Source organism: Rhinatrema bivittatum, chromosome 2 (assembly GCF_901001135.1).
Source record: "Rhinatrema bivittatum chromosome 2, aRhiBiv1.1, whole genome shotgun sequence".
Lineage (NCBI taxonomy): Eukaryota > Metazoa > Chordata > Amphibia > Gymnophiona > Rhinatrematidae > Rhinatrema > Rhinatrema bivittatum.
The window spans coordinates 140,794,879-140,822,780 of record NC_042616.1 but is presented as its reverse complement, the minus strand read 5'-3'; the positions used below and the strand labels follow the sequence as shown (position 1 = coordinate 140,822,780).

At 45.2% G+C, this 27,902-nt stretch overlaps 1 protein-coding gene across 20 annotated transcripts in view; it reads left to right on the top strand.

The window, feature by feature from the left end:
• Positions 1–27,902, top strand: part of KIAA1217 (KIAA1217 ortholog) — a 925,495-nt gene that overhangs the window by 793,074 nt on the left and 104,519 nt on the right. For all 20 annotated transcript variants that reach the window (XR_003854495.1, XR_003854494.1, XR_003854493.1 and 17 more), the window contains 2 exons: positions 8,469–8,573; positions 9,807–9,859. Coding sequence is in view for 17 of the 20 variants with exons in the window: in XM_029588689.1 (XP_029444549.1) it covers positions 8,469–8,573; positions 9,807–9,859 (158 nt within the window). In the remaining 3 variants the exon portion in view is untranslated. The remainder of the gene's footprint in view (positions 1–8,468; positions 8,574–9,806; positions 9,860–27,902) is intronic.

Below are 27,902 nucleotides of genomic sequence, written 5' to 3'. Positions count from 1 at the left end.
TAAATGGGCATTTAGGGAAGATAAGGCCATCACGGAAAGACTAAACAAATCCTTTGCTTCGGTGTTTACTGAAGAGGATGTTGGGGGGATACCTGTTCCAGAGATGGTTTTCAAAGGTGACAATTCAGTTGAACTGAGCCAAATCATAGTGAACCTGGAAGATGTGGTAGGCCAGATTGACAAAATGAAGAGTAGTAAATCGCCTGGATAGGATGGTATACACCCCAGAGTTCTGAAAGAACTCAAAAATGAAATTTCAGATTTATTACAATTAATTTGTAACTATCATTAAAACCATCCATTGTACCTGAAGGGCTACAAGGTTGATCCAGGAAACTACAGACCAGTGAGCCTGACTTCAGTGCCGGGAAAAATCGTGGAAACTGTTATAAAGAATGAAATCACAAAACATTTAGATAGACATGGTTTAATGGGACACAGCCAGCATGGATTTAGGAAAGTCTTGCCTTACAAATCTGCTTCATTTTTTTTGAAAGGGTTAATAAACATGTGGATAAAAGTGAACCGGTAGATGTAGTGTATTTGGATTTTCAGAAGGCATTTGACAAAGTCCCTCATGAGAGGCTTCTAGGAAAAGCCATGGGATAGGAGGTGATGTCCTTTTGTAGATTGCAAACTGGCTAAAAGACAGGAAACAGAGAGTAGGATTAAATGGTCAGTTTTCTCAGTGGAAAAAAGACAAACAGTGATGTGCCTCAGAAATCTGTACTTGGACCGGTGCTTTTTAAAATATTTATAAATGATCTGAAAAGGGCTACATCAAGTGTTCAAATTTGCGGAGGACACAAAATTATGCAGAGTTGTTAAATCTCAAGCAGATTGTGATAAATTGCAGGAGGACCTTGTCAGACTGGAAGATTGGGCTTCCAAATGACAGATGAAATTTAGTATGGACAACTGCAAGGTGATGCATATAGGGAAAAATAACCTTTGCTGTAGTTACACGATGTTAGGTTCTATCTTAGGAATTAACACACAGGAAAAAGTTCTAGGCGTCATAGTGGATAATACATTGAAATCGTCAGTTCAGTGTGCTGTGGCAGTCAAAAAAGCAAACAAAACGTTAGAAATTATTAGGAAGGGAAGGACAAATAAAACGGTGGATGTCATAATGCCTCTGTATCACTCCATGGTGAGACTGCACCTTGAAATTGTGCGCAGTTCTGGTCATCATATCTCAAAAAAGATATAGTTGCACTGGAGAAAGTGCAGAAAAGGGCAACCAAAATAAGGGGCATGGAAAGGCTCCCTTATGAAGAAACGCTAAAGAAGTTAGGGCTGTTCAGTTTGGAGAAGAGATGACTGAAGTGGGATATGATAGAGGTCAACAAAATTATGAAAGGATTTGAACAGGTTAATGTAAACCGGTTATTTACTCTCTCGGATAGGGGGCACTCCATGAGGTTAGCAAGTAGCTCATTTAAAACAAATTGAAGAAAATTATTTTCCACTCAGCGCATAGTTAAGCTCTGGAATGCATTGCCAGAGGATGTGGTTATGGCAGTTAGAGTAACTGGGTTTAGAAAAGGTTGGATAAGTTCCTAGAGGAAAAATCCATAAACTTCTATTAATCAATAAGCAATAGTAGCTTGAGATCCATTTAATGTTTGGGTACTTGCCAGGTACTAGTGGCTTGGATTGGCCACTGTTGGAAACAGGATACTGGGCTTGATGGACCCTTGGTCTGACCCAGTATGGCATATCTTATGTTCCAGGATCCATAGGAAGGGGAGATTGTAGAGGGGATAAGGTCCAGGAGGGAAGAAGAAGGTCTGGGGATAAAGCAGGGGGTTGTTCTGGAGAATAGGGAGATGGAGGTCGTGGGGAGGAGTGGCTGACCATTTTTTTATCTTTCAAAGTCAGTAATCGTAAATATATGTGAGGTGTTAAATACAAGACAGAATAACTTCATGAAACAAAAAAGCAACCTCGTCTATAAACTGGCAAACTGCTAACTGCCCTAGGCATTAGCTGTCCCAGATTTCTCAGCTTGGAACTTCCCTGCCCAGTGTATTTGGCTATCTTGGCCCCATCTGTTAGACCCACAGCCAGGAGTGACTTGGCTGATCTGGGCTTCGGACATGCCCAGTTTGGCCAGTCACATGGTCAGTATTGGTCACAATGGCTCCATGCCCAAGGAGCTGCTGTCACCAGCCCCAGGCCAGCAGTAGTTCTACAGCTGGAGACTTCCCCGAGGTTCCCTGCTCACTTCTGCTGCCTCTAAATTTTACCCGCGGTCTCAGTTGTGGTTCCCTGGCCTGCTATTTTTAACTCCACCCCCTCCACCCATTATGACCGCGGAGGTGGGAAACACTCCCATTGCCTCTACCCACAGCCATCCTGGCTGCAGGCTGGGTTCGTTCATTATAGCACTCTCTGTTCCTGATTGCTTTCTTATCTCTTGTCGCCTTTTTGTCTGTCTCCCTCTGTTTCCTAATTACCTCCATCTGGCCTCCCAGGACAGACACATTTGGAACTTCCCAGCTAGCTTTGCCCAAGAGTGACATTTTCTACTCTCTGGCTTCCAATGTCTCATCTAGATCCCCCTCTAGTGGTCAGCTGCCCAAATTTCAATAAGGCACATATGCTTGCTTTCAGATGTATAATGACTCAGTATTCATACCCAATTTATGTGGGTACCTTATGTGTGAAAATCAGACTGTTTTGTATGTTCTTAAAGTTACATGCGTGATGTTCAGTTTAGGCACACTACTCATAATGTGACCTTATAGTTTCCAGAATGTAATTAATTCCAAAGCGCCCTTAGACTGATGATCTCCTGTATTGTTCCCTGTTTCAACTCTTCCTCCTTCAGCCACTCGCTGCCAGCACAGCCCCCAATCATTCTTTCTGTTATTATTAGTGTCATTCAGGGGTTGCCAGTAATCCTGTTATTCACACTTCTTTTTGAATGTTAAGCATCTTCTTTTTATTCTGTTTTCAGCATGAGAAGGGAGTAAATTATTCATGTTACCTTCATGCCGTTCTGCACTGTAATGCCTATAAGTACAAATCTTGAGGGATGTGGTCGGAATTCCGAAACGGGGTTTCCCGTGTTCCGATTGGCTGAGTGTTTTAGAACTCAATGGCTAGGAAATGCTTTTTTTTTTTTTTCTCTCAAAGAAGCAGGACCTGTCTGTAAGAAAGATAACTGAGCTACTCGTGTCCTGGCGGGCATGAAGAGATCTCTAGGTGCGCACATGGACCTTCCTCATCTTCACAAGGATGCTGTACAGCAGGGGTGGCTCAAGACAAACTGCTGCCTGAGGCGAAGCATGAGATGGTGCTCTCCCCCGCCCCTCCCCCTCAGAAAAGGCACGGCTCAGCTCAAATCATCAAGAAGGCCAAGGGTGGGGGGGAGGGGTGTCTCTTTGTAGTTTGGCTCTTTTGATGATTTGAAACGCCTCAGAAGGCAGAAAGTAAGGGTTCCAGAGGAGTTCCCGGAGGCGCAGCAGATGGCGTGTCAGTGATAATATTTCTAAGGAGCTGGTAACTCTGCCACACTCCCAGGAGCCCTGAGACCTGCCTCCCACCTTTCCCCCAGCATTTGCCCCCCTGGAGGAGATGGGTGAGTGGTGAGGGACTGTGTGTGGTGCCATTTTCTGGGCAGTCCAAGGGTATTAGGTGCCCTGGACGATCCTTACAGTCTTGCAACTCCCCTCCTCCTGGCCCTCACTACACACAATTGCAAATTGTGCATTTTATAACAGATTTTACATGAAAAAGGACCTTCAAAGCATAGTTTTCTGAAGTAAAAATGTCACAACAACATGTATATTATTTTTTACATGCACTGCTATGGTACCAGCCACTGTAGTGCATGCAGAAAAGACACTTGGAGCCCATATGGTGTTTGTCATATTGTAAAGCATGTTGGGTGTGGGCTTGGCCCTCAGAAAGTCATGAGTAAACAATTATCATATAGTAAAGCTCTCATACCAAAACAGCACTAACTGCCAGCATGCACACAGAAACAATCCTACCTATGAAAAGGCAACACTGTACATATTACACCAGGCCCTCAAACTCCAGTACACCTCCCATTAGGAAAACAGAACAAGCTAAACTGCTATAGATCCTTACACAGAAACTACACACATCTAAAGAAACTACGCAGAAACCTTACCTCGGTCACACATGCAGAATACAGACATTCATCAAATATACAATACAGTGATCATAAAGTATAGACAGACACGTGCAGACAAAAACTGAACTGGAAACCACAAGAAGCCAGACTGTATGCAGTGCAAGAATGGAAAAACAGAAACAATACTCTTCCTCATAAAACATAATAATAAAATAAAGAAATATAACACGGCAATCATAATAGTAAAAACATACTACTAAAAAAGAATACATATTTTAAAACAGCTGACAAATAGATCATCATTCAATAAACTCATAAAACGTTTTTAAAAGTTCTGAAAAACCAATAAAATTTTTCAAAACATCAGACATTTCAACCACCCCCTAATAATTAAAAGCAATAAAAATAAAAACTTGCATGCTCTCCATACCTGGGAACTTTGATTTCCAGTCACCCCAAGATTATTGTGTTAGTGGGGGAAGAGAGCTGCACATAAACTTTGTGCCCTTTTAAATACCATATTCTCTAACACACTTAAATATATTCTCACACACACACACAGGCTTGCACTCTCTCAGATGTTTCCTCACACACACACACACACTCACGCTCTCTTCTCATCCTCTGTAGCTTACAAGCAGCAGCAGCAGTTTCCACCTTCTGCCCACATAACCGATAAGACTCCTCTTTTTTCCTGAGGCGTGGGCTGATGCAGGTCCTGCTCCTTTCTTCTGGCCACGCATGCCAGCTCTACTCCTACCACTTATGGCTGCAATGGTTGTGCTTCCTTCTTTCCACCTGAGCAAGCCCATACAATATAATTTCCTTTAACAGGCCCACGCAGGCAGGGAGAACAAGGAGGCACAATTATCACAGTCCTGACACAACAGTGCTGCCCCTTAAACTACACCAGCCTAGGCAGCCCTGTACGCTATCCCATGAAAACAACTCCATACATTCTTGCTCCCTCTCTAATTCCCACCCTTTCCCATCTTTCCTTCTCACTCACCTCTTCTCACGCACATCCCTTTCTCTTTCTTCCCCTCTTACTCATCTCTTTACCTTCTTTTTTTCACTCAGCCCCTTTTCCCCATGGGGGGAGGAGGACAGGAAAAACCTGCGGCACATCATCGAGCTGCACCATGCTCATCTCAAGGCCCACGAGTGCTTCATTAGCTGTGCTGAGTGAGGCTCCTCTGCGAGTACATCACTGAGCTGCTCACCATGAGGCTCATCTGTAGGCCCGCGGGAAGTGTGAACTTGCTCCGTCTGCGTCACCCTCAGGGCTCTTCCAGGCTGCGGCATCTGACCCTGGCAGGTTCTTGTCTGGTACAAGGTGAGGTGGTCGCCACAGGAGCATTTTGGGGGGCACGTTTTGCCGCTCCCAAAATGTTGCCGCCTGAGGCGGTCGCCTCACCCTGCCTCATGATAGAACCGCCCTTGCTATACAGTGTCAGACCTTTTTGCCCAACAAGAACCCTTCCAGCAACAATAGCCCTATGGGTTGTAGGGCTGTGTATAAAGATGTACATTTATAAAACTGTGAATCTGTAATCACCATTGTTAAGGCCTACATTTCTTGGTAATTAGAAGGTGGAATTATTATTGTAGTCAAGCTAGTATAAACTGTTTGTGTCATTTCTGCAACAAAAAAGGCTTTTTCTCAGCTAACTTGTAATATATTGCAAGCACTGCAGACAGAAGCCAAGATTAGCTCTATGTAACCATAATTTAGTTACACTATAAAATTGTTTCCAGATTATAAACCGTGAAATGGAAAGACAGTCTTATTTATGAATTTATAAAGCAGATAATCTATTTGAAAGACTGCGCTGATGAATAAAGAACTGCTTTATTACTGAATGTTGGAGAAACTGATTTTAAGTTTCTGAAGTGGGGGGAGGGTTCTCTGGTACACGGGGAGCACACTATGAAAAATGGCTTTAGAGGTCAGTGAGAATGTACCACATCTCTCATCCTTTGTGACGTACAGCTCTGCCATCCTATTTGCTCTGCCTCTCGATTTCCTCAGCCCCGGTCCAGATTCATGAACCTGAAACACTCATTAATTCCTGCATTTTAACAGACATTGCTCCTTCCTATTACCTTATCTTCCGTCTCGCAGCCTTAAAGCCTCGACTTATCATCGTACGTCCGGTGGCCTAGAGATCCGGAGGACCTCCAGCAGGCATTGCATTATGCGCGCAGGCGAGGGCTGTGCGGGATTGCTGAAGCGACCGGACGCGGCGCACCCCGAGGCAGCACAGACCCAGGCCCTGGCGGCAGAGCGAGAGGAACAGTGGGAGCCTCTGCTTGCCGCCCCTTCCCCGTCTGGGCTGGCCATGCGAACATGATCGGAACTCACGGGCCTGTACTTGGGGGGGGTGAGACGTGAAGACGCGGCAGCGTTACGGGCTCTGCCGCAGAGCAGGTATAGCCCAGGTGAAGCAAGGGGAACATCGAGGAGGAAGGAGGGCAAAGAAGGAAGTGGGAGGAGAAAGGGGGAGGCCGATGCAAGTGATGGAGGGGGTTAAGAGGTAGAGGATGAGGGGGGGGGAGAGGAGGCAAGGGAGAGGATGCTGGGGGAGCGGGGGAAGGAGGCGGGGGGCAGATGCTGGTGAAGGGGGTCCACTTGTTCGTGTCCCTGATAAAAATGAGAGGGAACACTGTGTGGTAGCAATCTTATTTATCTTGGGTATTGTACTAGTGTTTTTGTACATCCAAACAAACTTGTGGTGTGTGGCTAGGAAGGTCATCAAGAGTTTGTTTGGATGCACGTGCTGTCCTGTTACAGCTACACAAGACCAAATACAATACGAATGATAAATTAGACAGTTACTGTGTCATAGTGCAACACTTAGTAAGGTATTTTGGATCTCAGCGCCACGAGATTTATAATAGGCGATGAGGTAATGGCTTTGAGGATGTGAGACTCGAGGAAGCAGGAAAGAGGGATCTGTTAAATACAAGTAGCTATGTAAATTTAAATACGTTTCTAATAAAGGCTCCAACACCCTGCCCTGAAGATCTCTGTGACAGTCCTTTTCCAGTTAAGAAATTCCCTGGCAGTCACAGAAAGGTGTGTGAGACTGACCTGTCCTTCCCCTCTGTCCTCGCTTCCCTTTGCCCCTGAGCAGGTTAGACATTTCCAATGATCCTGTGCAACACTGGAGGTTTTGTAAGTCCGGTGTTAGTAAAATGTGCACTTGTTCATTTTTTGGCTCAGTGGAAACTGCCCGGTGATACTGGAGCACGTGCAATTCTTTCTTGCTCCTAAGTGTTTCAATAACGTTCTGATAAACTTGTCATTCTCAGCGATGGGACTAGGGCAGCTGTAATAATTAAGCATGCGATTCCCTGAAGACTACGGAAGGGACTCGCATCTTCCTACGAGTGAGTTGCCTTCTCAGTGAGAGTCAGTTGAGAGGTATTGCCAAGGAAACACTCCAGAGATTACATAGAAATAGAGCTCAACAAAATAAAAAGTTGCATGTGATCATCTTTTGAATGGAATAGTGTAGCCCCATTTGTAAACTAGCATTGAAGAGCTATGCTCGCATCACCGGGTCATTGCAGAACCTGACTAGGCGAAGGGAGCATAGCGCTAAAAAGCTAGTTACAAATGTATTAAGTCAGTCCAATGAAAAAAAGGCATTACCAACAGCTTATTTGCCGAGCTTTGTTTTTGTGGATCCAAGTAGACTAACACAGTAACCAAGATGCTATTTAGAAAGGTTGTAATAATTACAGATGCAGAGTTCTGTATATCATTAACAATCAACTCAATTTGAGCTAGACACAAATAACAGAGGGCTGTTTTCAGAAGCCATTTCTCCGCCTGAAAATGACCCGGCCCTTATTTGGACTACAACTATGTGCAGGGATCAACGCTGCACATGCATTTAGCTGGGTAAAAAGTACTTGGACCTTGGGGGGGATGGAAGGTAGTGTTTAGGTTGAAATAAGGGAACTAACATGCGCAGCTTATATTTCAAATCCACACACATTATTTTGTACGGAAGAAGTGCCCACAGAAAAAGCAGGTGCAAATCTCCTTGGGCCCTATTTTCTGGGGAAATTTTAAAAGGGAACGCAAGCTCATACGTTCCACTTGTAACTGGTTGAGAGCTCGCAGGTAAAAGTATCGGCGGACATTGCACATCTCTATGGGCAGATATGAAGATCCCCTCCCCCCCATCCCCAAATATTTTATTTTGCTGCACTAGGAGATTCAGTTTCAGCTCATCTCAGTACTTTACGTGTTATCTTCATAGTGTCAGGGATAGTCACACAACTATGAAAACAATTCTGAAAACAAACATATCTGCCTTCAACAATCTGTTCTCTTGTTTTACAGAGAGAGAATGCAAGCCATGGAGAAACAGATTGCCAGTTTAACTGGTCTCGTTCAGTCTGCTCTTTTCAAAGGGCCAAATCCAAGCAATACTAAGGATGCTTCTAGGTAAATCCAACAAAGAAATGTGTTTCATGTGTGTTTGTATCTCATCTGCAATTTCAGATTGCTTTGCCATAATACTCTTTGTGCTGCTGTCTGTTGGCACTGGGAGATGGCTCTGTTGTCAGGCACCCAGTAGATGGGTGCCAGAGGAGTGGAGAAATGAATAAAATAAACCTGCAGAGTTGTTGAAGTAGGCGTTGTGTACAAGGTGTAGACGTAACATAGTTTTGTCCTTTTGATTCTTTAATGGGTATTGGCAAATCATCTACTGATCAAACTTTTCAGTCTGTCACCAGAGTTTGGGTTATAGGTTATAAGCCCTCCAAATGAACTCTCAAACTGTAGCACTTTCCTTCCAAAACCCTTGCATGTAACATTTCTGTGACAAGAAGCTTTGGAAGCTGGAACTCTAAATTGAAAGGCCTGTTCCTAGCTTACGTACAGCAGTGTTTTCTGATTGAATTTCTCTTCCAGTGATGGGCTGGGTAATGTGAAACCTACAGTGTAAATTCAGTAATCCCAACAAATATTTCAAAGGTGGTAACCTTGATTAACCATGTGCGATTCATGCCCCCTGCCAATTGCACGGTGCTCCGGGTGAAGGCACGGCCATTTTGAATGGTAGGATGTGTTCAGGATCTAGGGGTTTACATCACTTTCACGTGCTGTCTGCAACATCATTTCTTTCCCCATGCAAAGTCTGTATTAGTGGGGACAATTTTCAAAACTATGCAGATACTTGGAAAGCCCAGGGGTGCTTTAATCAGCGGACTTTGCACCGGTTCTCAAAGGGCAAGTATCTGCCTACTTTCCCTTTAGCTATTGCCCACAGAGATTTGCAGCTGCTTTTTCTGAAGATACATTTTCCCCTCCAAAACAGTCCATGTAGTTTTGAAAATGCAACACTTCGCTTGCTCTTGTCCTCCCCCCCCCCCCCCCCCCCCAGCCTACCCCCGTCTCTGAGCCTGCCTGCTTTTCCCAACGTGCGTTGTTGATCCTGTGCATGCTCTGACCGGGTACAAAGCAGTCAAATTTCAGTCAAGCTGTTAACCCAGGGAAATGCTTTTGTAAATCGCCACATCCTGTAATATTACTATCTGGTTTTAGTTGCTGAAAAATGGAAAATCCTATCTACTAAGGACATTTATAATTAGAAATGTTATACGAAGATGATCTTCTAAGTGATCAAGAATGTCTTTCTTTTTGGTAAAATGTATTTATTTTTTTTATACTCAGTGAGAAGATGATAAAACCTGCATCAAATGTCATTATCAGTAGTGAGAGTGGAGGTAAGACTTACTTTTTGTAAGCCGTATTGGCTTCACTGTTGTCTGAACTTATTTGCAGTTGCTGGGGAATTTGCAGACAAGTGAGAATTCAACCAATGTTCATGAACAGTGGGGGTCAATACTGAAAAGCGTTTGTCCAGGTAAACTTTGAAGTTAATGGATCTGTCCACCAGAAACCTGTGCAAACCTTTTTTTTTTTGTATACCCAGCTTTGCTATTAAGCTTGACCATATCTACAGGCAATAGCTTCCACAGCTTAATTATTTGTTGACTGAAAAAAGTACATTCTTAAATTTGTTCTAAATCTGCTACCAGTCAGTTTCATGGTGTGTCCCCCATGTCCTAGCACTGTTTGAAAGGGTAAACAACTCTTCCCTATTAACCTGTTCCACACAGCGCATAATTCTATCAAGCAGTCAAACAATACTCACTGCCATCAGTCACCCAGTTATCTACATTCCTAGTGGTCAAATTGCCAATAAGAACAATAGTCCTTCCACTCTAATCTTCCCTATCACCATTTACATTTTTGTTTTACTGCTTTAGTACTGGAAAATGTCAGAAACGGTCATAATCTTTGCTTATTGTACATATTTGGAAGCTGAAATGTGTGTACTTTACTGACCGCACTGGGTCATTTCTTCATATCATATTCTGAGAGTTATTATTTGGTTCTCTGCAACAGTCTTTGAACTCTGTCCTGGAAAAGTGTGTCCTAAATAAACAATGACTTAACAGTCCTGTCCCTGCCGTCCTGGGCACACACCCCTGAGAGAATTGGGCCTTGCCCGGAATGCAGGTCCCAGCTGCGGAACTGCTGCCTTTCCCTCCAGGTTGATGCCTGCCTCCCCGGTGATCTTGGTTCTCCAAAGCAGCACAGCAGGGGGACCGCCAGGGTGGAGACGGGACCTGCACTGTCCCTCGAGGTTCTCCTTTTTATACCTCTCTCCCTGCCTCAGCTTCTCCAGGGCTGCCAGGGCTTCAGCCTCTCCCTGCATCCGCTCTTTTTTTTCAGCAGTTTCCGCACAACCCCACAAACACATAGAGAACACCCGCTTGGAGTCAAATAGGCCGCAGCTTTATTACTGCTCGTAACAAGGACATAATCACATGGGGCACTAGGCGCAAAAGATGGGATTAGCCCCGTCCCACCACTGGACTGCTGCCTGCATCTTGTTTGCTTTTTTATTAGTTGTTAACCACATTTAAGTTTCATAAACTGCTGAGCCATGTGGCCTTAGAGGTTAAGTTTGGAACTCATTATTAGGGATTCAGTGCAACTAGCTTCTCAAGGGTTTGATACCGTTTAGGTTTAATACCTTAGAGCTTAGTCTCCCAATAGTCCAGCTCTCGGAAGCTGGAAGCTGTCTCCACACGAGTAGGGGGAGTAGAATACATGCCTATATAATTGTATTTTCAAATATGCAAGCGCATTCTCGCTCCTGTTACCCGCCTGCAGAAACAGCAGGTGCAAAGTATGCAGATGCTTTTGTACTTTGGTGGTTTCTCCTTGAAAACTGACTGCAGATTATTTGGGTGCAAAAATGCCCATGTACTGTGCACTGGTGAGGGTTACTTGAGATTGCCTGATATTTTTTTGCAACAGACGTGTAAACCTCTCCTGCCAGCAGGCCGCCCCAGTCCAGTGCATTGCATTAAACGTAAGGGCAAAGCCATTTCTGCACCGTTCACGGCAGTCATTACTGGACTTCTGTCCTTATCAAAGTGAAAGTTATTGGGGGGTAGTATAAATTTTAATTAAGTACTTCAATTAAATTGGTAGCAAAACAGCTGCTGATCAGTGGAGCGCCTCTGAAACACATACCCAGGCGGAACAGGAGAAAGATCTGCCCGCGATGTGACAGCAATTTGCAAGGTTTCCTGTCTAATTCCTTACAGCTGCAACTACTCCAGTTGGTGCTGCAATAAACGAAGGAGGAATAATAAAATTAAATGAGTTATTTTATTTCCTTGAGCATCATGTGACTGTGCAGTGTAGTGTGAACAGGGATGCAGTGGCTGAGTACCAGACCTCAGCCCTAGCTCTGGAGAGAGAGCGAGAGAGACCGTACGTTTCCTCATTTGGCAGAAATCTGCTACCGTCAAAGTAGCAATACACCACGTAAAAAATCCACATATACAGGAAATAACTAGTAAAAACTACGTAAATGAAAATCCTGAAATGATATAATGAGTGGATAAGCTCAAAGAGACCTCATATTTAAATGCCGGCAGGCTAAGCTAATGTAAGCTTTTTAATAGCATTCAATCAATTTTTAATCATTGGTCTCAAAGGGCTGGATTTGAGGGGCGCGGAAAGCTGCCCGTTTATGCACATTGAAAACTGAAAGTACTTGTGAACCGGATTGCTATCGCTTAAATCCGAAAATGTACTTATCTTGCCTTATCCGTCAGTGAGCATGGAGATGACAAACTTGGTGGACTCCGACGTTGCCCCGACACTGTGTGTTTCGGAGTGGACCTCCTTCTTCAGGGGGCCGGGTGCCACTGGGAACGGCTCTGTTGATGTTCGGAGAACCTTAACAGACTAAGGATGAAGTAAATGCAAGAGACAATGTGCATAAATAATACCACTCAATTTAAAGGAATGGCGCCGAAATGTTGGAGAACACTTACTGGTGCAAGATTGATTATTGGTGCAGCAGTATCGGTAGCGTTTCTATTTCGCTCTGCAAACATAACATAATGCCGTCTATAAGAGATAAAGTTCAAAGTGTGAACTTATATTGTAAATAAATACCTGTTCTTCTTATGATACTGACTTGTGCAATACTGGACTGGAGGTAATGCGCTCGGCCGTGATCCTTCTATCGGCGGCGGCAGACAGAAAGAGAACGCTGACCTTTAAAGAGGCAAAAAAGGCGCCAAGTCAAAGTATGTGTCCATAAATGGGTATCTACGTCATGGGGAGCGCCATATAAGGGAAATGACGTTTGTCAGACGCCATGTTGAATTACTCTCTTGTTCAAGGGCGGACCCGAGGATAGTCAAAAAAGGACACCTACGTCACTGACAACATATCGAAGATATGTGCATAAACGGGCAGCTTTCCGCGCCCCTCAAATCCAGCCCTTTGAGACCAATGATTAAAAATTGATTGAATGCTATTAAAAAGCTTACATTAGCTTAGCCTGCCGGCATTTAAATATGAGGTCTCTTTGAGCTTATCCACTCATTATATCATTTCAGGATTTTCATTTACGTAGTTTTTACCGTCAAAGTAGCACCAGTTTGAAACTTGTGAGCAGAGCAGCAGCACCAGTCGTCAAACCTCTGGCTCCTGCCCATTCGCGCGTCTTTCACATACATTAATAATTCAGTCATTTTAAAAAATCTTTTTTTCTAAAACGGAGAGGATATAGGGTTTTTTTTATTATGGATTTCAGTTTTAATTGTTACTCAGTTGATTCCTTTATAAGCAGTTTATCAAATTTAATAAATAATGATGATAATATCATCTCACATTTACATTCCGCATGCTTGGATCTGAAATGGCTGAACTGCATTTAGGCTGCGACTCTTGAGGAGTTGCCTTGCAAAATGTAAATATTATTAGGTGAGCGAGGGGGAAAAAAGCACATTTTTATTTAGAAGTAACTGAGATGTAGCCTAGGGGAATGGTCATGGCTGGCTCTAGGGCAAATGGCGCCCCTGCTCCCCATACTTTTCACCTCCTTCTCCTTGCCTTCATCCTTGTGCTCCCTCTTATCTCCTCTCCCAGCAGACATTTTCCCCCTTCCCCCTTCCTGCATCCATTCTCTTCTTCCTCCAGACATTCTCTTTCTGTGCTCCCTCCTCCACACTCCATCCATTCTCTCCTTCCTCCAGACATTCTCTTTCTGTGCTCCCTCCTCCACACTCCATCCATTCTCTCCCTTCCTCCAGACATTCTCTTTCTGTGCTCCCTCCTCCACACTCCATCCATTCTCTCCCTTCCTCCAGACATTCTTTCTGTGCTCACTCTTCCACACTCCATCCATTCTCTCCCTTCTCCTCCTCCAAGCACTCCCTCCCCCTTTCCACTCCTCCCCTTCCTCACAGCTCCCCCTCCATCCAGGCTTTCTTTCCTTCTTCACCCCTTCTCTCTAGGCATTCTCTCCCTCCTTCCCCACCTTCTCTTCCTTCAGACATTCCCATCTCCTCCTTTTTCCTCACTTTAGGAATTCTCCTCCTTTCACCCTCCCGCTACCTCCAGGCAGTTTCTCACCACTCAGTCTTCCCTCCAGCTAGTCTCTCACCCTTTCCCCCTCCCCTCCATCCAGGCTTTCTATCCTCTCCTCCCCCCTCCCTTTAGACATTCTTTCAATATACATAATATACACATTCTCTGATCACTTGATAAAAGCAACACAAACTGCAATGCCAGACACTTAGAAATAACATAAAACCCAATGAAAAAAACACTTTCTAAATCTAGATAACAAAAATACTATACCAAAACAGCAGTAACTCCCAGGATTCAACAGCAGAAATCCTAGCTATGAAAACGCACCACTGCAAATATTACACCAGGCCCTAGAATGCCAATACGTTTGCTACGGGGGAAATACTGTAGAATACATCAGAGTGCTACAAATCCCTTCTCAGACACTAAGCATTTATAAAATGCCTCACCTCTGTTACACATGCAGAAATAGACAAAGCCTCACCAATAAGGGACCACAGTATTCTCCAGTAGGGATGTACATTTGTGAGAAACGAAATAGGAAATAAACAATGAAATTTCTATTTCGTTTCGGGTCGTTTTCAAAATGAAACAATTTAAATTCTGATGAAATTTTGTCAGAATCTCACTTAGATTTGAAAATCCCCCCCCCCCCCCCCCCAAAAAAAAAAAAAGTTATCTGTTGGGCCCTAGGCCTGGGATCTCGCTTAGGGAATAGGCCAAGACCTAAAGCAGGGTCCGTGGGCTTCTCCTGAGTGCGACTCCGGCACCTCATCTTAGACCTCGCTGAGGCATAAGCTGCAGCCTGATGCAGGGGCCGCAGTCTATGCCCCAGTGCGACGCCAGGCTCAATGCCAGGGCTGTGGCCAAGCCCCAAGTAAAGGCCCAGGCCTGAAAGAATTTGCAGGGGTCGGGAAATTTCCCAACCCCCATTTAGCTTCTTCCTCAGAGATTCAATGCTACAACCAGATGCTGAGGCCCAGTCCGGAGGCCGTGTCCTGTTGCCTGGATCTCGGCTTGGGCCAAGGCCTGGGCCTAGACCCAATGCCAGTGCCCAGTGTGGAGACTGGGGTCCCGACGCCTAGAACTAATACCTGAGGCCCAGCCTAGAAAGCCAGTCCCAATGCCTGGGCCTTGGCCCAAGCTCAGGCCAGATGCCAGAACCCAGTCTAGAGGCCGGATCCCGATGCCTTGGCCTAGGTTTAGACCCAGGCCTCGGAGGTCCTCTTTCAATGTCTTCTTGCAGTTTAATTAGCTGCTGTACTTCAAAAGTGCACCCTTTGCTGGGGAGGATGCGCCAGATTTAATTTACTATGGTGCATCCCAAGCTGACTCTGTAATTTCAAGAGTGAAGAAAGAAGATGTTGAAAGAGGACCTTTCGGGCCAGAGTCTGATCCTGGGCTAAGGCCCTGGCATCTGGCCTGGGCTTGGGCCAAGGCTCAGGCATCGAAACCCAGCCTCCGGGCTACGCCACAGCATCGGTCCTGGGTTTGGGTCAACATCCTGACATTGGAACCGGGCCTCCAGGCCGGGCCTTGGCATTGGGCATGGGCCTTGGCCTTCGCCTTGGCCTAGGCTGAGGCCTAGGTATCAGGACTAGGCCTCCAAGGCCGGGCCTTGCATAGGGCCTAGGCCGAGGTTGTGGTGACCTACTGCAGCCTAGGCCAGTGCAAGGCTGAGGCTTGTCCTGGTCTTAGGCCTTGTCTGTGCATCCCCCCTGGTCCCAGTAAGTGGAGGCCGGGGTGGATCATGGCTCTGCATTTTTCCTTCTGGGAGGCCTGCGTGTTCGGCACAGGAGGCCTCGGGAGGCCCCATTTCTTTTTTTCCCATTTTTTTTGAGGGGGTAAACTAAAGAAACAAAATAAACATTAAATAGCACGAAATTCATAGGGAAACCCTGCCTCCTAAAATTGAAAGAAAATGTTTACCCCTGTACACCTCTATTCTCCAGTTGGATGCTGTCCGTGTCTCTGTGAATTTTGTTGTTTGCTGTTTTTATTATATGTGTATGATTTTTGTTAACTGCTCTGAAATACCCATGATTGATGCAGTATATACATTTTTAATAAAGCTAAAACGACATATATATATATATATATATTTATATATACTGAATATAGATAGATATAGATATAGTAAAAAAGTGGGTTGGAACCCAAAACACAATTCTATTGTTCCATATTTTGAAAATAGGACTTGAAGATATTCTTTTTCCAAATCAATACCTATTTTATTGAAAACACTCCAAACTCACAAGGTTATTCAAAAGACGTACAGTCCCCCGACACGGCCGTGTTTCTCTGGGGGAGGCTGCGTCTGGAGGGATGAGAGAGGATATATCTTAACGTCAGTCAAAGGAGCAGATACATTTCCAACACAGTATTGCAAGGCTCAATCAGGATTCACTCTGTGACATTTAAAAACCGGGAACGTTGCCCTCACAGCTGTACAGTCATAGTAAATTTTGTAGCAGTTAGAAAATCGAAGGAATTTCCTTCATATATATATATATATATATATATATATATATATATATATATATAATACACTTCCTCCGGTGCTGTGCAAAATAAAAAGACATCTGATTCTGACACTGCTCTTTTCCTTTCCTCTCATTCCTCTGCCTGTATATTCAATCATAGCTAGAATTCACCCTCTCCTTCTTTCCCTCCAGTTCTCTTCCATTGCCCACTTTCAACCCTACATCACCAGTCTCTAGATATCTTGTTCCCAACTGCTACCTCCTTCTCTACCATCTCCAGCCATCCCCTTTCAGGCACTTCTGTTCTCATCTCTTTATCTCTCTCTCTCTCCTTGCCATTTCTCCACATCTTTCATTGTTTTGCATCTTCCCTCATTGTCCTTTTCCAGTCCTTACAGTCTTCCTGTTTTCATCTCTTGCCTACCTTACTGCTTCCTATCTCTCAATCTCACCCCTTCCCAGCTTTTCCTCCCCTCTCTCACCTCCTTCCCATTTCTCCATTCTCACTCCTTGCCCATCTGTCTTTCACTCATTCCCCCTAGTGCGCCATTCCCAATCCCCGTACTTACCCCATCCCTAGCCCTTGTCTACTTTCTTCTGCCTTTCATCCTCTCGCCAGCTCAAGCCCCTTCCCTGTTGCTTACTCTCTCCTCTGGCTCTCATCCCTAATCCCCTCTCCATCTCCGTCAATCTTCATGTCCTTGCCCCATCCCCAATCCCCTATATACTTTCAGTCTTCCCAGCACCCAAGTCCCTTCCTTTCCTTCTCCATCCTGGGTCCTGTCCATCTATCCTGGATCCTTTTTTCTACTTCATGCCCTCCTCCTGTCTCCCTTCCCTTGTTATCTCCACTGCAACCTCATATAAGTCTCACTCTCCCTGTTCCCACCCTCCCACCATCACGTAGGTCTCTCTGTCCCTCCCTCCCCCACAACTCCAAGTACAGTCTCCCTCCCCTATTACCCGATATGATGTACGTATCCCACTCTTTGCCTCCAATTCCTGTCACTTTTGATATCTCTGCCCCTCCCCATGTGGCTGTATCCCCAGCTCCCCTTTGCGCCCCCTGTGGCCAGCAGGAGCAGTGCTTAATAGCTTATCAACTTCCTCTGACCTTCAGTCCAGTTTCACAGTTTGAGCTGCAGGATCCCTTAATGGCTCGTACCACAAGACTGGCCCAGTGCAGCACGGGAAGCTAATGTGCTATTAAGCGCTGATTCTCTTGGTAGCTGCACACATGGGGCTGAGGGTGTGTGGCGGCATTCCTGACCCACCAGGCCTTGAGAAGGCTTAGCTTCTTCAACCTTCATCTTACCCCATGTACCTAAGATCACTGCTGCTGCCCAGCCCACCGGTTGATCAGTTCAATGGGTGATGCTGGCAGTGCCCGAGGCGCCCCTTATCTTTCGCCACCTCGGGCAACTGCCCAGCTCGCCCTATCCAAAGGCCAGCCCTGGGGAGTGGAGTTAAAGTTACAAAAAATGTAGCAAGAACCTGCCACAGTTCTCATCCTCCTACTTACTGTACACATTTCAAAGCTTGTTTAATTCTTTTAAGGATTTTAGACTGTCCAATTTAATTAAAAATACTCCTGATACACTCACAGTCAAGTGACGATTTCAGCCACACAGTGGATCCGTTTCCTTGGATCTGTAGAGGGAGTATCCTTGGTGCATATGCAGATTTTTCTCTAACTTTAATTACACAGAAGAATATGTGTGCATATATTGGATGCATGGTAACAGTGTCCATTTTGACAGAGACAAAAGGCAAAATCTAAGTGTTCTCAAGCATGCTTTTTACAGTCTCTTGAGCACATATTTACATTACTAGCAAGCTATGCATGATGTCTCTAGCAACACAATTTAATTTGCTTCAGGCATTTCCTACAGTGCTCTTCGTGGAATTTAGGGTTTTTGGGATGCTTATGATTTTGTAGTGTAACAGTCACAGAGTTTATTGTAGGTTCCAAAAAGCTGCTTAGGCTGCTGTGGAAATCTGCCTTGTGTTTCCGTTTTGCCTCTGAACTGCATGCAATCATTCAGCCGTTTTCAGTTTCCTTGATTCTATATAACATGGGTCCACAAACTGTGACCCATGGAGCTAATTTTTCTGGCCCGCCACACTTTTTTCATGCCCATAGCTGGATTTGGCTTGCATAGCAAATCTTAGTTTTCTTTTTTTTTTTACACCTGGCAACAATAAAGCCAGCAAGACTGGCAGGGGTCGCAGGTCACACACCAGCTGAAGATGACAGTGCATGGTGGTGACAAAGACAACAAGACTGGTGGGGTTCCAGGCCCCTGCCAGCCTAAAAGCAAGAAGTGCAAGCTAGGAAGGGGGGAGGGAGGGGACAAGATGGACTGAAGGAAGGGCAGGGAGAGGGTAAGAGAGGGGAGTGAAAGGGAAAGAGAGTGAGGTGGACTGAGGAGGGGAGAGGGGAGACAGTGTGCCACACACACAAACACCCCACCCCGTATACCCCCCCCTCCCAAAACCCAGGGAAGGGGAAGGCCGAGGCCAGGGCTCCTAGGGATGTGGCAAGGTTGCCAGCTTCCGAGATGCTGACTATCTGCCTCAGCCCTGGAAGTCTGACCCCCTGCCTCCCTCCTCCAGCATTTCAAATTATTACATGTGCCATACAGGCTCCAGGTGAGAATCCCCCCTGCTCAGCAGACTCTGAGGGGAATATATCACCCCCCCGGTCCTCTCCGTGAAATGGAACATCCTGATGCACAAAACACTGTGATGTAGCACTCGGAATTTTCAGAACAAACATTGACTTTTTCTGTCAGCTGAGAGATGAGGTTGGAATTTGGGTATTTTCTTGTGACTAAAGGTAAACAAGAGCTATTTATTTTTTAATTTATATTCTGCCTTTGAGGTACTTCAGAGCGGATTACATTCAGGTACTGCATGTATTTCTGTAACCCCAGAGGGCTCACAATCTAAGGACCTGGATTTACGAAGGCTTTTCTCCCATTCTGTTTCTATCGAGAAATGCTTAGTAAATGAGGCCCTAAGTTTGTACATAGTATCAATTTCTATATCAGCACCAGTACTTTGGCAATGATGTGTTAATGTGGACAGAAGACAGAGCATGTTTTGTATCAAAAACTGAAGAGTGTAGTTACTCAGAACACTGGAACAGAAGATAAAGCAGTGAGTGTCTGCAGTGTCTGAAATGCCCTGATGGACGAACAAGGAACCAGAATTAAGTCTGCATGCTAAAGTTTCAAGATTTGGACCTTGACAAGGAAATTTCAGGCTTCAATAGATAGATTTATCCAAATTTTGAAGTTCTTTGGCATTTGAAACCTGCAAGTTGTGGCGAGTACAGCAGCATGAGAAGAAGAACAATATAGAACGTAAAGCACCTCGGTGTTTTTGGAAGAAGATAATGGCACTAATGGAGTACCATCTATAACCCCAGAATCAGGAAGCGAAGGAGGATCTGGCTTTAGGTCTGAAGCCACTTTGGGTTTTTTAAAATTTATACTCCGCCGTTCATGACTGGTCAGCCACTTCAGAGTGGGTTACAACCCGGTGTCTTAGGTATTTCCTTGTCCCTAGAGGTCTTACAATCTTAGGGGGGGGGGGGTCATTTACTAAGCCAGGGTATTTTTTTTTTTTTTTACCAGAAAGGAAAAATACTGCAGGAGCTTCGGGAAACCACGCAGTATTTTCCTCCAGTGGTCAAATACAGAGGAGTAAATTACCATAGGTAAAAAAAAAAAAAAACCCCCAAACAAAGCGCATGATGGAAGCCTCTTCATCCAGGGCCACCATCTTCCTAAAGGGCCATCATGGTCAGAGATAGACCCACTCTCCTAAACATGTATAATGCCCCTCCAGGGGGCTTGTGTGATCCTCGCCGTCTGCAGAGTAACCAAAAAAAACAACTTTAACTCTCGCGCAGTGATTCCCACCCTCCAGCCCCCCTCCCCGGTTTCTTTGGCAGTAGCATTCATTCCTCCCCACCCTCTGACCCCCCAACCCACCCTACCCTACACCTTGGGTATACCTGATGGTTTAGTGGGGCCATGGAGTGCCCCCTAGGCTCCAGACCTGGTACTTGCTCTCTTGAAAATGGTACTGGCCAGTTGAATACAAGAGATACCCCACAGGAATTGGGCAGGGGTCGCACAAGAACTCTGGGGGAGATTACATGAGGGGTGGGTCTTTTGAGCCATGATGACCCTTTAAGACAGGGCTTCCCAAACCTATCCTGGGGACCCCACAGCCAATCAGATTTTCAGGATATTCACTATGAATATGCATGAGATAAATTTGCATATACGGAGACTCCATGATATGCAAATTTATCTCATGAGTATTCATTATGGATGTCCCGAAAACCTGACTGGCTGTGAGGCCCCCAGGACAGGTTTGGGAAGCCCTGCTTTAAGAACTAGACCAGGAGCATCAGGATGTGCTTTAGCATTTCAATGCTTCTGGGAAAAACTTGCTACAACTCCTCAGTTGTAGCTAATGTTCTGGAAAATAACATAGCTTGCATTTTTTGAGGCAAGGTACATTATTATATTAATATAAAATTATCTAATAATGAGCTGCTTTGCATGTATTTGTAATGCTTATGCATGCAAAACAGCTTATTACCATACCTGCATTATTTTGGGTTAATGTTATAAATGTGGACCCTTGGACCGGCTAGAGTGCAAGGGTCAGGACAGGCAGCAGACAGAGAGAGAACCAGAAGCCAAGTCAAAGTCAAAACCAGGGAGTCAAGCCGAAGCAGGGCCAGGAACTCGGGAGCAGGAGCAGAGCAAAGCAAGAACACGGAGTCAGGAAAGGAACTGGAACAGGAACACAGAGTCAGAGAACAGGAACACAGGAACTGGAGAACTCAGGGACAGCAAATAGTTTCTCAGAGAGTCGACCTGTTGCCATGGCAGGGAACAGAGATCCAAGCTGGGCTTAAATAGCCCGGGCGTCTGACGTCATCTTCGGGTGCCGGGCCAAGGTTTCCCACCACGGCCCCTTTAAATTCCTGCCCGGTGTGCACTCATGCGCCTGAGGGGCGGGGCCTGGAGCAGGAAGTCGGTGGCGTCACCCTCGTGGGGAGATCGCCGTGAGAAGGCCCTGCTGCGGCCCGGAGCCGCACAGAGAATGCTGCGGTGAGAACCGGAGAGAGGCAGCAGGTAAGGGGGACCCGGCCGTGGCCACCCGCAGCCGGGGTTCACAGCAGTACCCCCCCTCCTCTTTCGCCCCCTCCCTGAAGGTCTTGGTTTACCAGGATAGTCTTGATGGAATTGATGGAGGAGAGACTTGTCCAGGATGTTGGAGGCAGGCTCCCACGTGTTCTCCTCTGGGCCACATCCCTCCCATGATATTAAACACTCCCATCATCGATGGTAGAACCGTACATCCAAAACTTCACGTACTTGGTATATGGTCTCTTCCTCTGCTACTGTCTTTGAAGGTTCAGGTGGTCTGCGGTGGAAAGTTGAAAGTATCAATGGTTTAAGCAGAGAAACATGGAATACATTGTATATGCTTAACGTAGGCGGTAGGAGACGGCACCCACTCGTTCCGTGACCACAAAGGGACCAATGTATTTAGGAGCCAGGCGCATGGAGGGAATCTGGAGACGAATATGCCGGGTGCTTACCCAAACCCTATCTCCAGGGTTGAAAACTGGAGCTCTGCGACGATGTTTATCAGTGTTCTTATTCGCGATGGCAGCCGCCTGCTGCAATTTAGTTTGAGTAGAATCCCAGAGAGAGCGAAGCTGCTGGGCCGTGAGTTGAGTTGCAGGCAAAGGCACTGTTAGAGGGAGAGGCAAGGAAGGTTTGAGTTGTTTACCATAGACAGATTGGAAGGGCGAAGCTCCAGTTGCAGAGTGAATGTGGTGGTTATAAGAGAACTTGGCCCAGGATATTAGGGGAACCCAGTCGTCTTGTTTATCCCCCACGAAGGAACAGAGGAAAGCCTTCAGAGACGGTTGGTCTATTCCGCTTGCCCATTGCCTTGCGGATGGAAAGCTGACGTGAAATCCAAGCGAATCCTAAACTTTTTACAAAGTGCTTTCCAGTATTTGGCTGTAAATTGTGAGCCACGATCAGAGGCAATGTGTAGTGGTAGCCCATGTGCGAGGAAAATGTGCTGTTTAAAGAGCTGCGCAAGTTCTGGTGCAGTAGGAAGCTTAGAGAGTGGCACAAAGTGAGCCATCTTTGAGAACCTGTCTACAGTGACCCAGATGACTTTTCCCCTCAGACGGAGTGAGATCTACTATAAAGTCTGTAGAGAGATGAGTCCAAGGTTCCGCAGGTATAGGAAGAGGTTGCAGAAGGCCCCAAGGGCTACCCGATAAGGGCTTTTGCCTAGCACAGGTGGGGCAGGAGCTGACGTAGGCCTGGACGTCTCGGTTGATGTGTGGCCACCAATAGTAACGCGTTAAAAGTTCAAAGGTTCGGGCCTTGCCCATATGCCCCACCGTTAGGGAGTCGTGTGCCCAGGAGAGGACTTCCTTCCGCAAACAGATGGGCACACCCTTCTTGCCAGGGAGGACCACTTCAGAGGCAGCAATGACAACCTTAGCAGGGTCTAGGATGTACTGAGGAGAGATGGGTGTGTCCTCTGTCTCAGTAATACGGGAGAGTGCATCCGCACGAAGATTCTTAGATGCTGGCCGGTACCGAAGGGAGAAATTGAAACGCTAAAAAACAAGGACCAACGAGTTTGTCTGGGATTCAGGTGTTGGGCTCGACATTGAAATTACAGATTTTTGTGGTCCGTATATACTACAATTGGATGTTGGGCTCCCTCCAGCCACTGACGTCACTCTTCAAAGGCCAGTTTTATGGCTAAGAGTTCCTTTTCACTTATGCAGTAATTCTTTTCAGCGGCTGAGAACTTCCGGGAGAAGTAGGAACAGGGAAGTAATTTGCCTTTGCTAGACACTTGGCTGAGGACAGCCCCCACGGCTAGGTCTGAAGCATTTATCTCCACAACAAAAGGGTGTTGAGGATCTGGGTGGTGTAGGCAAGAGTCTAAGAGGAAGGCCTGAAGTGCTGCTGGCAGCCAATCCTTAGCATTCACTCCCTTTTTCGTGAGGGCAGTGAGTGGAGCTACCTTTTGCGAGTAGTGGGGTATGAATTGTCAGTAGAAGTTTGCAAATCCGAGGAAGTGTTGAAGAGCCTTGATCCCAACTGGATGGGGCCAATCTTTGATGGCCAATACTTTCTCAGGGTCCTTGTGGAATCCGGTAGAAGATACGATGTATCCCAAGAACGGTAGAGATTCTTGTTCAAACAAACATTTCTCCAACTTGTCAAACAAGCGGTTGTCTCGGAGTCATTGCAATACTTGCTTCACTTGTCGTCGATGAGTAATGAGGTCTTTGGAGTATAAAAGTACGTCATCGAGATAGACGATTACTGATGAGTGAAGCATATCACGTAGGACCTCATTCATAAGGTTTTGAAAAACCGCTGGGGCATTATGCAACCTGAAGGGCATGACAAGATACTCGTAATGCCCATCACGAGTATTGAAAGCGGGTTTCCACTCATTACCTGGGCGGATTCGTACCAGGTTGTAAGCTCCATGGAGGTCGAGCTTGGTAAAGATCTTAGCCCCTTGTAGGTGGTCTAAGAGTTCTGGGATGAGTGGAAGGGGATATCGGTCCCAGTGGGTGATGGCGTTGAGACCATGATAATCTATACAGGATCAACAAAACATGATAATCTATACAGGATCAACAAAAAACAAAAAAGAAGCTGGCTCCCGCCGGGGAGGTCAAGGGTCAAATAAAGCCACGATCCAAATTTTCCCGGATACAGTGGGACATGGCTTGGTCTCTGGAAGGGACAGAGGTATTGAGAAAGTGACATAATGAGCAATGTGTGTTTTCCTTGAGAGAAAATGTGCTCTGGTATACAAAAACTGCATATATGAAGGCCCATTAAAACGTAACCCCTGACATTCTCTTTATAACATCTGACCCATAGTGGTATTCCCTAAAACCAGGCCAAAATGGGTCAGTAAACCTAGTTGTGAAGTTAAAATCCTGAATAGCCTGTTCCCAGCAATTAGGTACTGTATGACTTTTTCAAGGGAGGCTAACCGCTGACTTAAAAGAAGCAGGAAAGACCCCTATTGTGGTTCAAGAATTAAAGATGTGAAAGCTAAATTAGAAAGTAAAAGATTCAGTGAGAGAGCAGACAAGAAAGCCAAGGAACTGAGGAGATCAAGTGACCCACAAGAAGGAGATAAACACCCAGTATCCTAACAGGACTAATTTTGACAACTAATGAGGATAGATTCGTGCATCTGAGAGAAGTGGTTAAAGCCAGATCATTGATCACTTAAAATTAGACTAAATTGTAATATACCTTAACTGTAAAAAAAGATTGGTTAGCAGATTTTTTTTTCATGCAGAATTTAGCAAAAACAGAGGGATCTAGAAAGAAAGTAATAAAAAAAATGGTAGAATTAAAAACATGGAATTTAAAATTTTAAACTATTTCCTTGTTTCTACAGCTAGAGAAATTAAGACAGTTGACAATGAGTTAGAATAGAGAATCATAAGAGAAGATTTAAAAACTCAGCAACAGGATGCAATTTGTTGTTTTGCAGTTTTTTTATTTTCACCAGGTAAAATGTTGCTTCCAGTCACTTGATAGCCAAGGCTAAGGACTGGAAGCTATCATGATTTTGCCCAACACAGTGTTTAAAGTAATGACAAATGTTCTGGATAGTGAATCACTCGCATATGGTTTTTCCCACCAGTGGCAGAATTGGATTGACTTTGCTGGGTGTGCCCAGGGATTTCATTCACATCAATATGCAGTGGGAATCTTATCAACAGATCTATAGTAGAGTATGCTAAAATCATAATAGTTTGGTTAAAAGCAAACACATGCAAACTGAATATAATGTGTGTTATCCAAAAGAAAAAAAAATTAAGAAAATACTAAGTTAAAAATTATTTGTGTTTTGTTATTTTTCCATCAGCAAGGCAAAAGTACCCAAACCAATGGTTTGTAATTATGTTTTTTGTTTTGCTCCCCTACAGAATGATTCACAGGACATTTTTGTCTCTCTTGAATCTGATTCAAGTGATTTAGGTGCTGAGAAACAATAATGTGCGTGATCTATCTGCATTTGTTATGTTCTTCATGGAAAACATTTGCAAAGTTCTGACCAAACCTCCTGCTAGCCAACTTGGCCAAATGTGGATCCTCAACTACCTATATGCTCACTCACTGTCATCACACAGCACCTTTAAGCCATAAACAGCTTCAGCTTATGCCACTAGGCCAGGACCGTAGCGTGCCTTTAGCCGATATGGCCATGGCCATAGGTGCTGCTACCAAAAGGTGCCAAAGAGAGCAGTGCGGCTAGTGGGTCCTCAGCAAAAGAAAAAAGCAGCGCGGTCCAGTTAAAAATGACAGCGTGGTCGGCTCGGTCTTAGTAAGTGGAAAAGCAGCGCAATCCCACTGGCAACGCTGCTGATTCTGGCGGGGCTGCACTGCTTTTTTCGCTTACTAGTTCTGCACTTACCAAACCTTCGATTTCAGCAGGGCTATGCTACTTTGGAGGAAGAGGAGGGGCTGAAGAAGGAGACTGTTGCTGCCTGCTAAGTCAAGGAGGAAGTGAGTAAGAGAGAGCATGTGTGTTTGTGTATGGGAGAGTGAGAGGGAGCATGTATGCTTGTGTGTGAGAGAGTGAGAGCATGTATGAGTGAGAGGGAGCATGTTTGCTTTTCTGTGGGACAGTGAGAGAGAGCATGTATGTGGGAGAGTGAGAGATGTGTGCTTGTGTGTGGGAACAAGAGAGTGCATGTATGTATGTGGGGGAGTGAAAGAAAGCATTTTTGTGTATGAGAGGGAGCATGTGTGTGCACAATTACTCCAGTTACTCTCTGCCTGCTAATCCATGACAGTTTCAGGGCATCTGGAAATCAAAAGTTCCAGGGATAACAGGAAGGGTTTTTTTAATCCTTATTTTATTTGTTGGTATTATTTGATGTGTCTGTTTTGAAATATTTTATTGATGTTTGGAAGATTTTTATATGAGTTTTTAATTATTGAATGTTATTCTGTTCATTAATTGTTTTGAATTATTCTTGTTATTGGTATGTTTTATTAATTTTGTTTTATGAGAAATGGTAATGTTTCTGTTTTTAACATTGTTGCAGTGCATACAGAATTTGGCTTGTTGCGGTTTCCAGTTCAGTTTTTGTCTGTACATTTCTATTTATATTGTATGGTCTCTTTATTATGTATTTGAGGGTTTAACTGTGTTTTGCATGTGTGACTGAAGTGAGTTATTCCACAATGTGGGCAGTGTAAAGGCTGCATCTAACCCCCACCCACCTACCCTTTCCAAATTATCGCAGACTCACACAACTCCATCCGATAACAGATTTATTGTTGGACAATAAATGGCCGCAGCCCATTAAAATGAATAACCAGCAATAAATAACATAGCAATAACATTAACATAACTAGTAAAACAGCATAACAACTTAATAACTAACTTTATGTGACCAGCGAACAGCCCCCGCTTCTAAGTGCCAAGCATGTAAGTCTGCTGAGGCGTGCGCTTAACCCCTGGCTGTATAAGCCAGGGAGCTGTCACTGACTCCTGGCCATTAAAGCCATAGCGGCACTGCTGGCGACCCGACCGTGGAAGTTGGGTTGTTTGTTCTAAGTGCCTCAGCATTTCCCTCTTCTTCCCTCTTGGCCGTTGAAGCGTCGAGGGACTGCGCCGGATCTGTTATACCACTTGCTCAGTCCGATCCGCCTGGTCGATCCTCCTAAATGCGGGGGGGGTGGGTCACTTCCGCCAGTCATCACGCCATGGTTCCTCGGTCGAATCCGCTTACCAGGGATCCCCCAACTCTCAAGCGTGCTGCGGCCATTAGGTGCAACACTGCCTATATGCCATCTTGTAGATCGGAATTAAAGATATCCCAGCCGATGTCCAATAGATGCACCCCATCTGGTCGGAATAACCCAGGGCTCTCATCTATTAAATTGTGTGCAATAGATAAACCATCAATAGAGTGCATGAATTTTCCCACCCATTTATTAATTTTCTTTCTGACTTTCTCCATCGCTGGATGAGAACGCTCACCTCTCCAGATTCTGCAAAGGGTGATGCAGGACCAGACTATCACAGACTGTGGAAACATATTATGTAATGCCAGTAAATCTTTCTGAATATTTTGAGAGAGAGCCATGCTCTTGGTAAGGGGATGTCATTACCTCTGAGATGTATGACGAGGGCCGCAGGGGGGTGGGGTTGTGTTTGCTTAGCTCCAAAGCAGTCGGTAATAAGTGGTCCCACATCATACCTGGAATCCCTTTACAAATCAAAGACACTTGTTGCGCCGCCATACCTA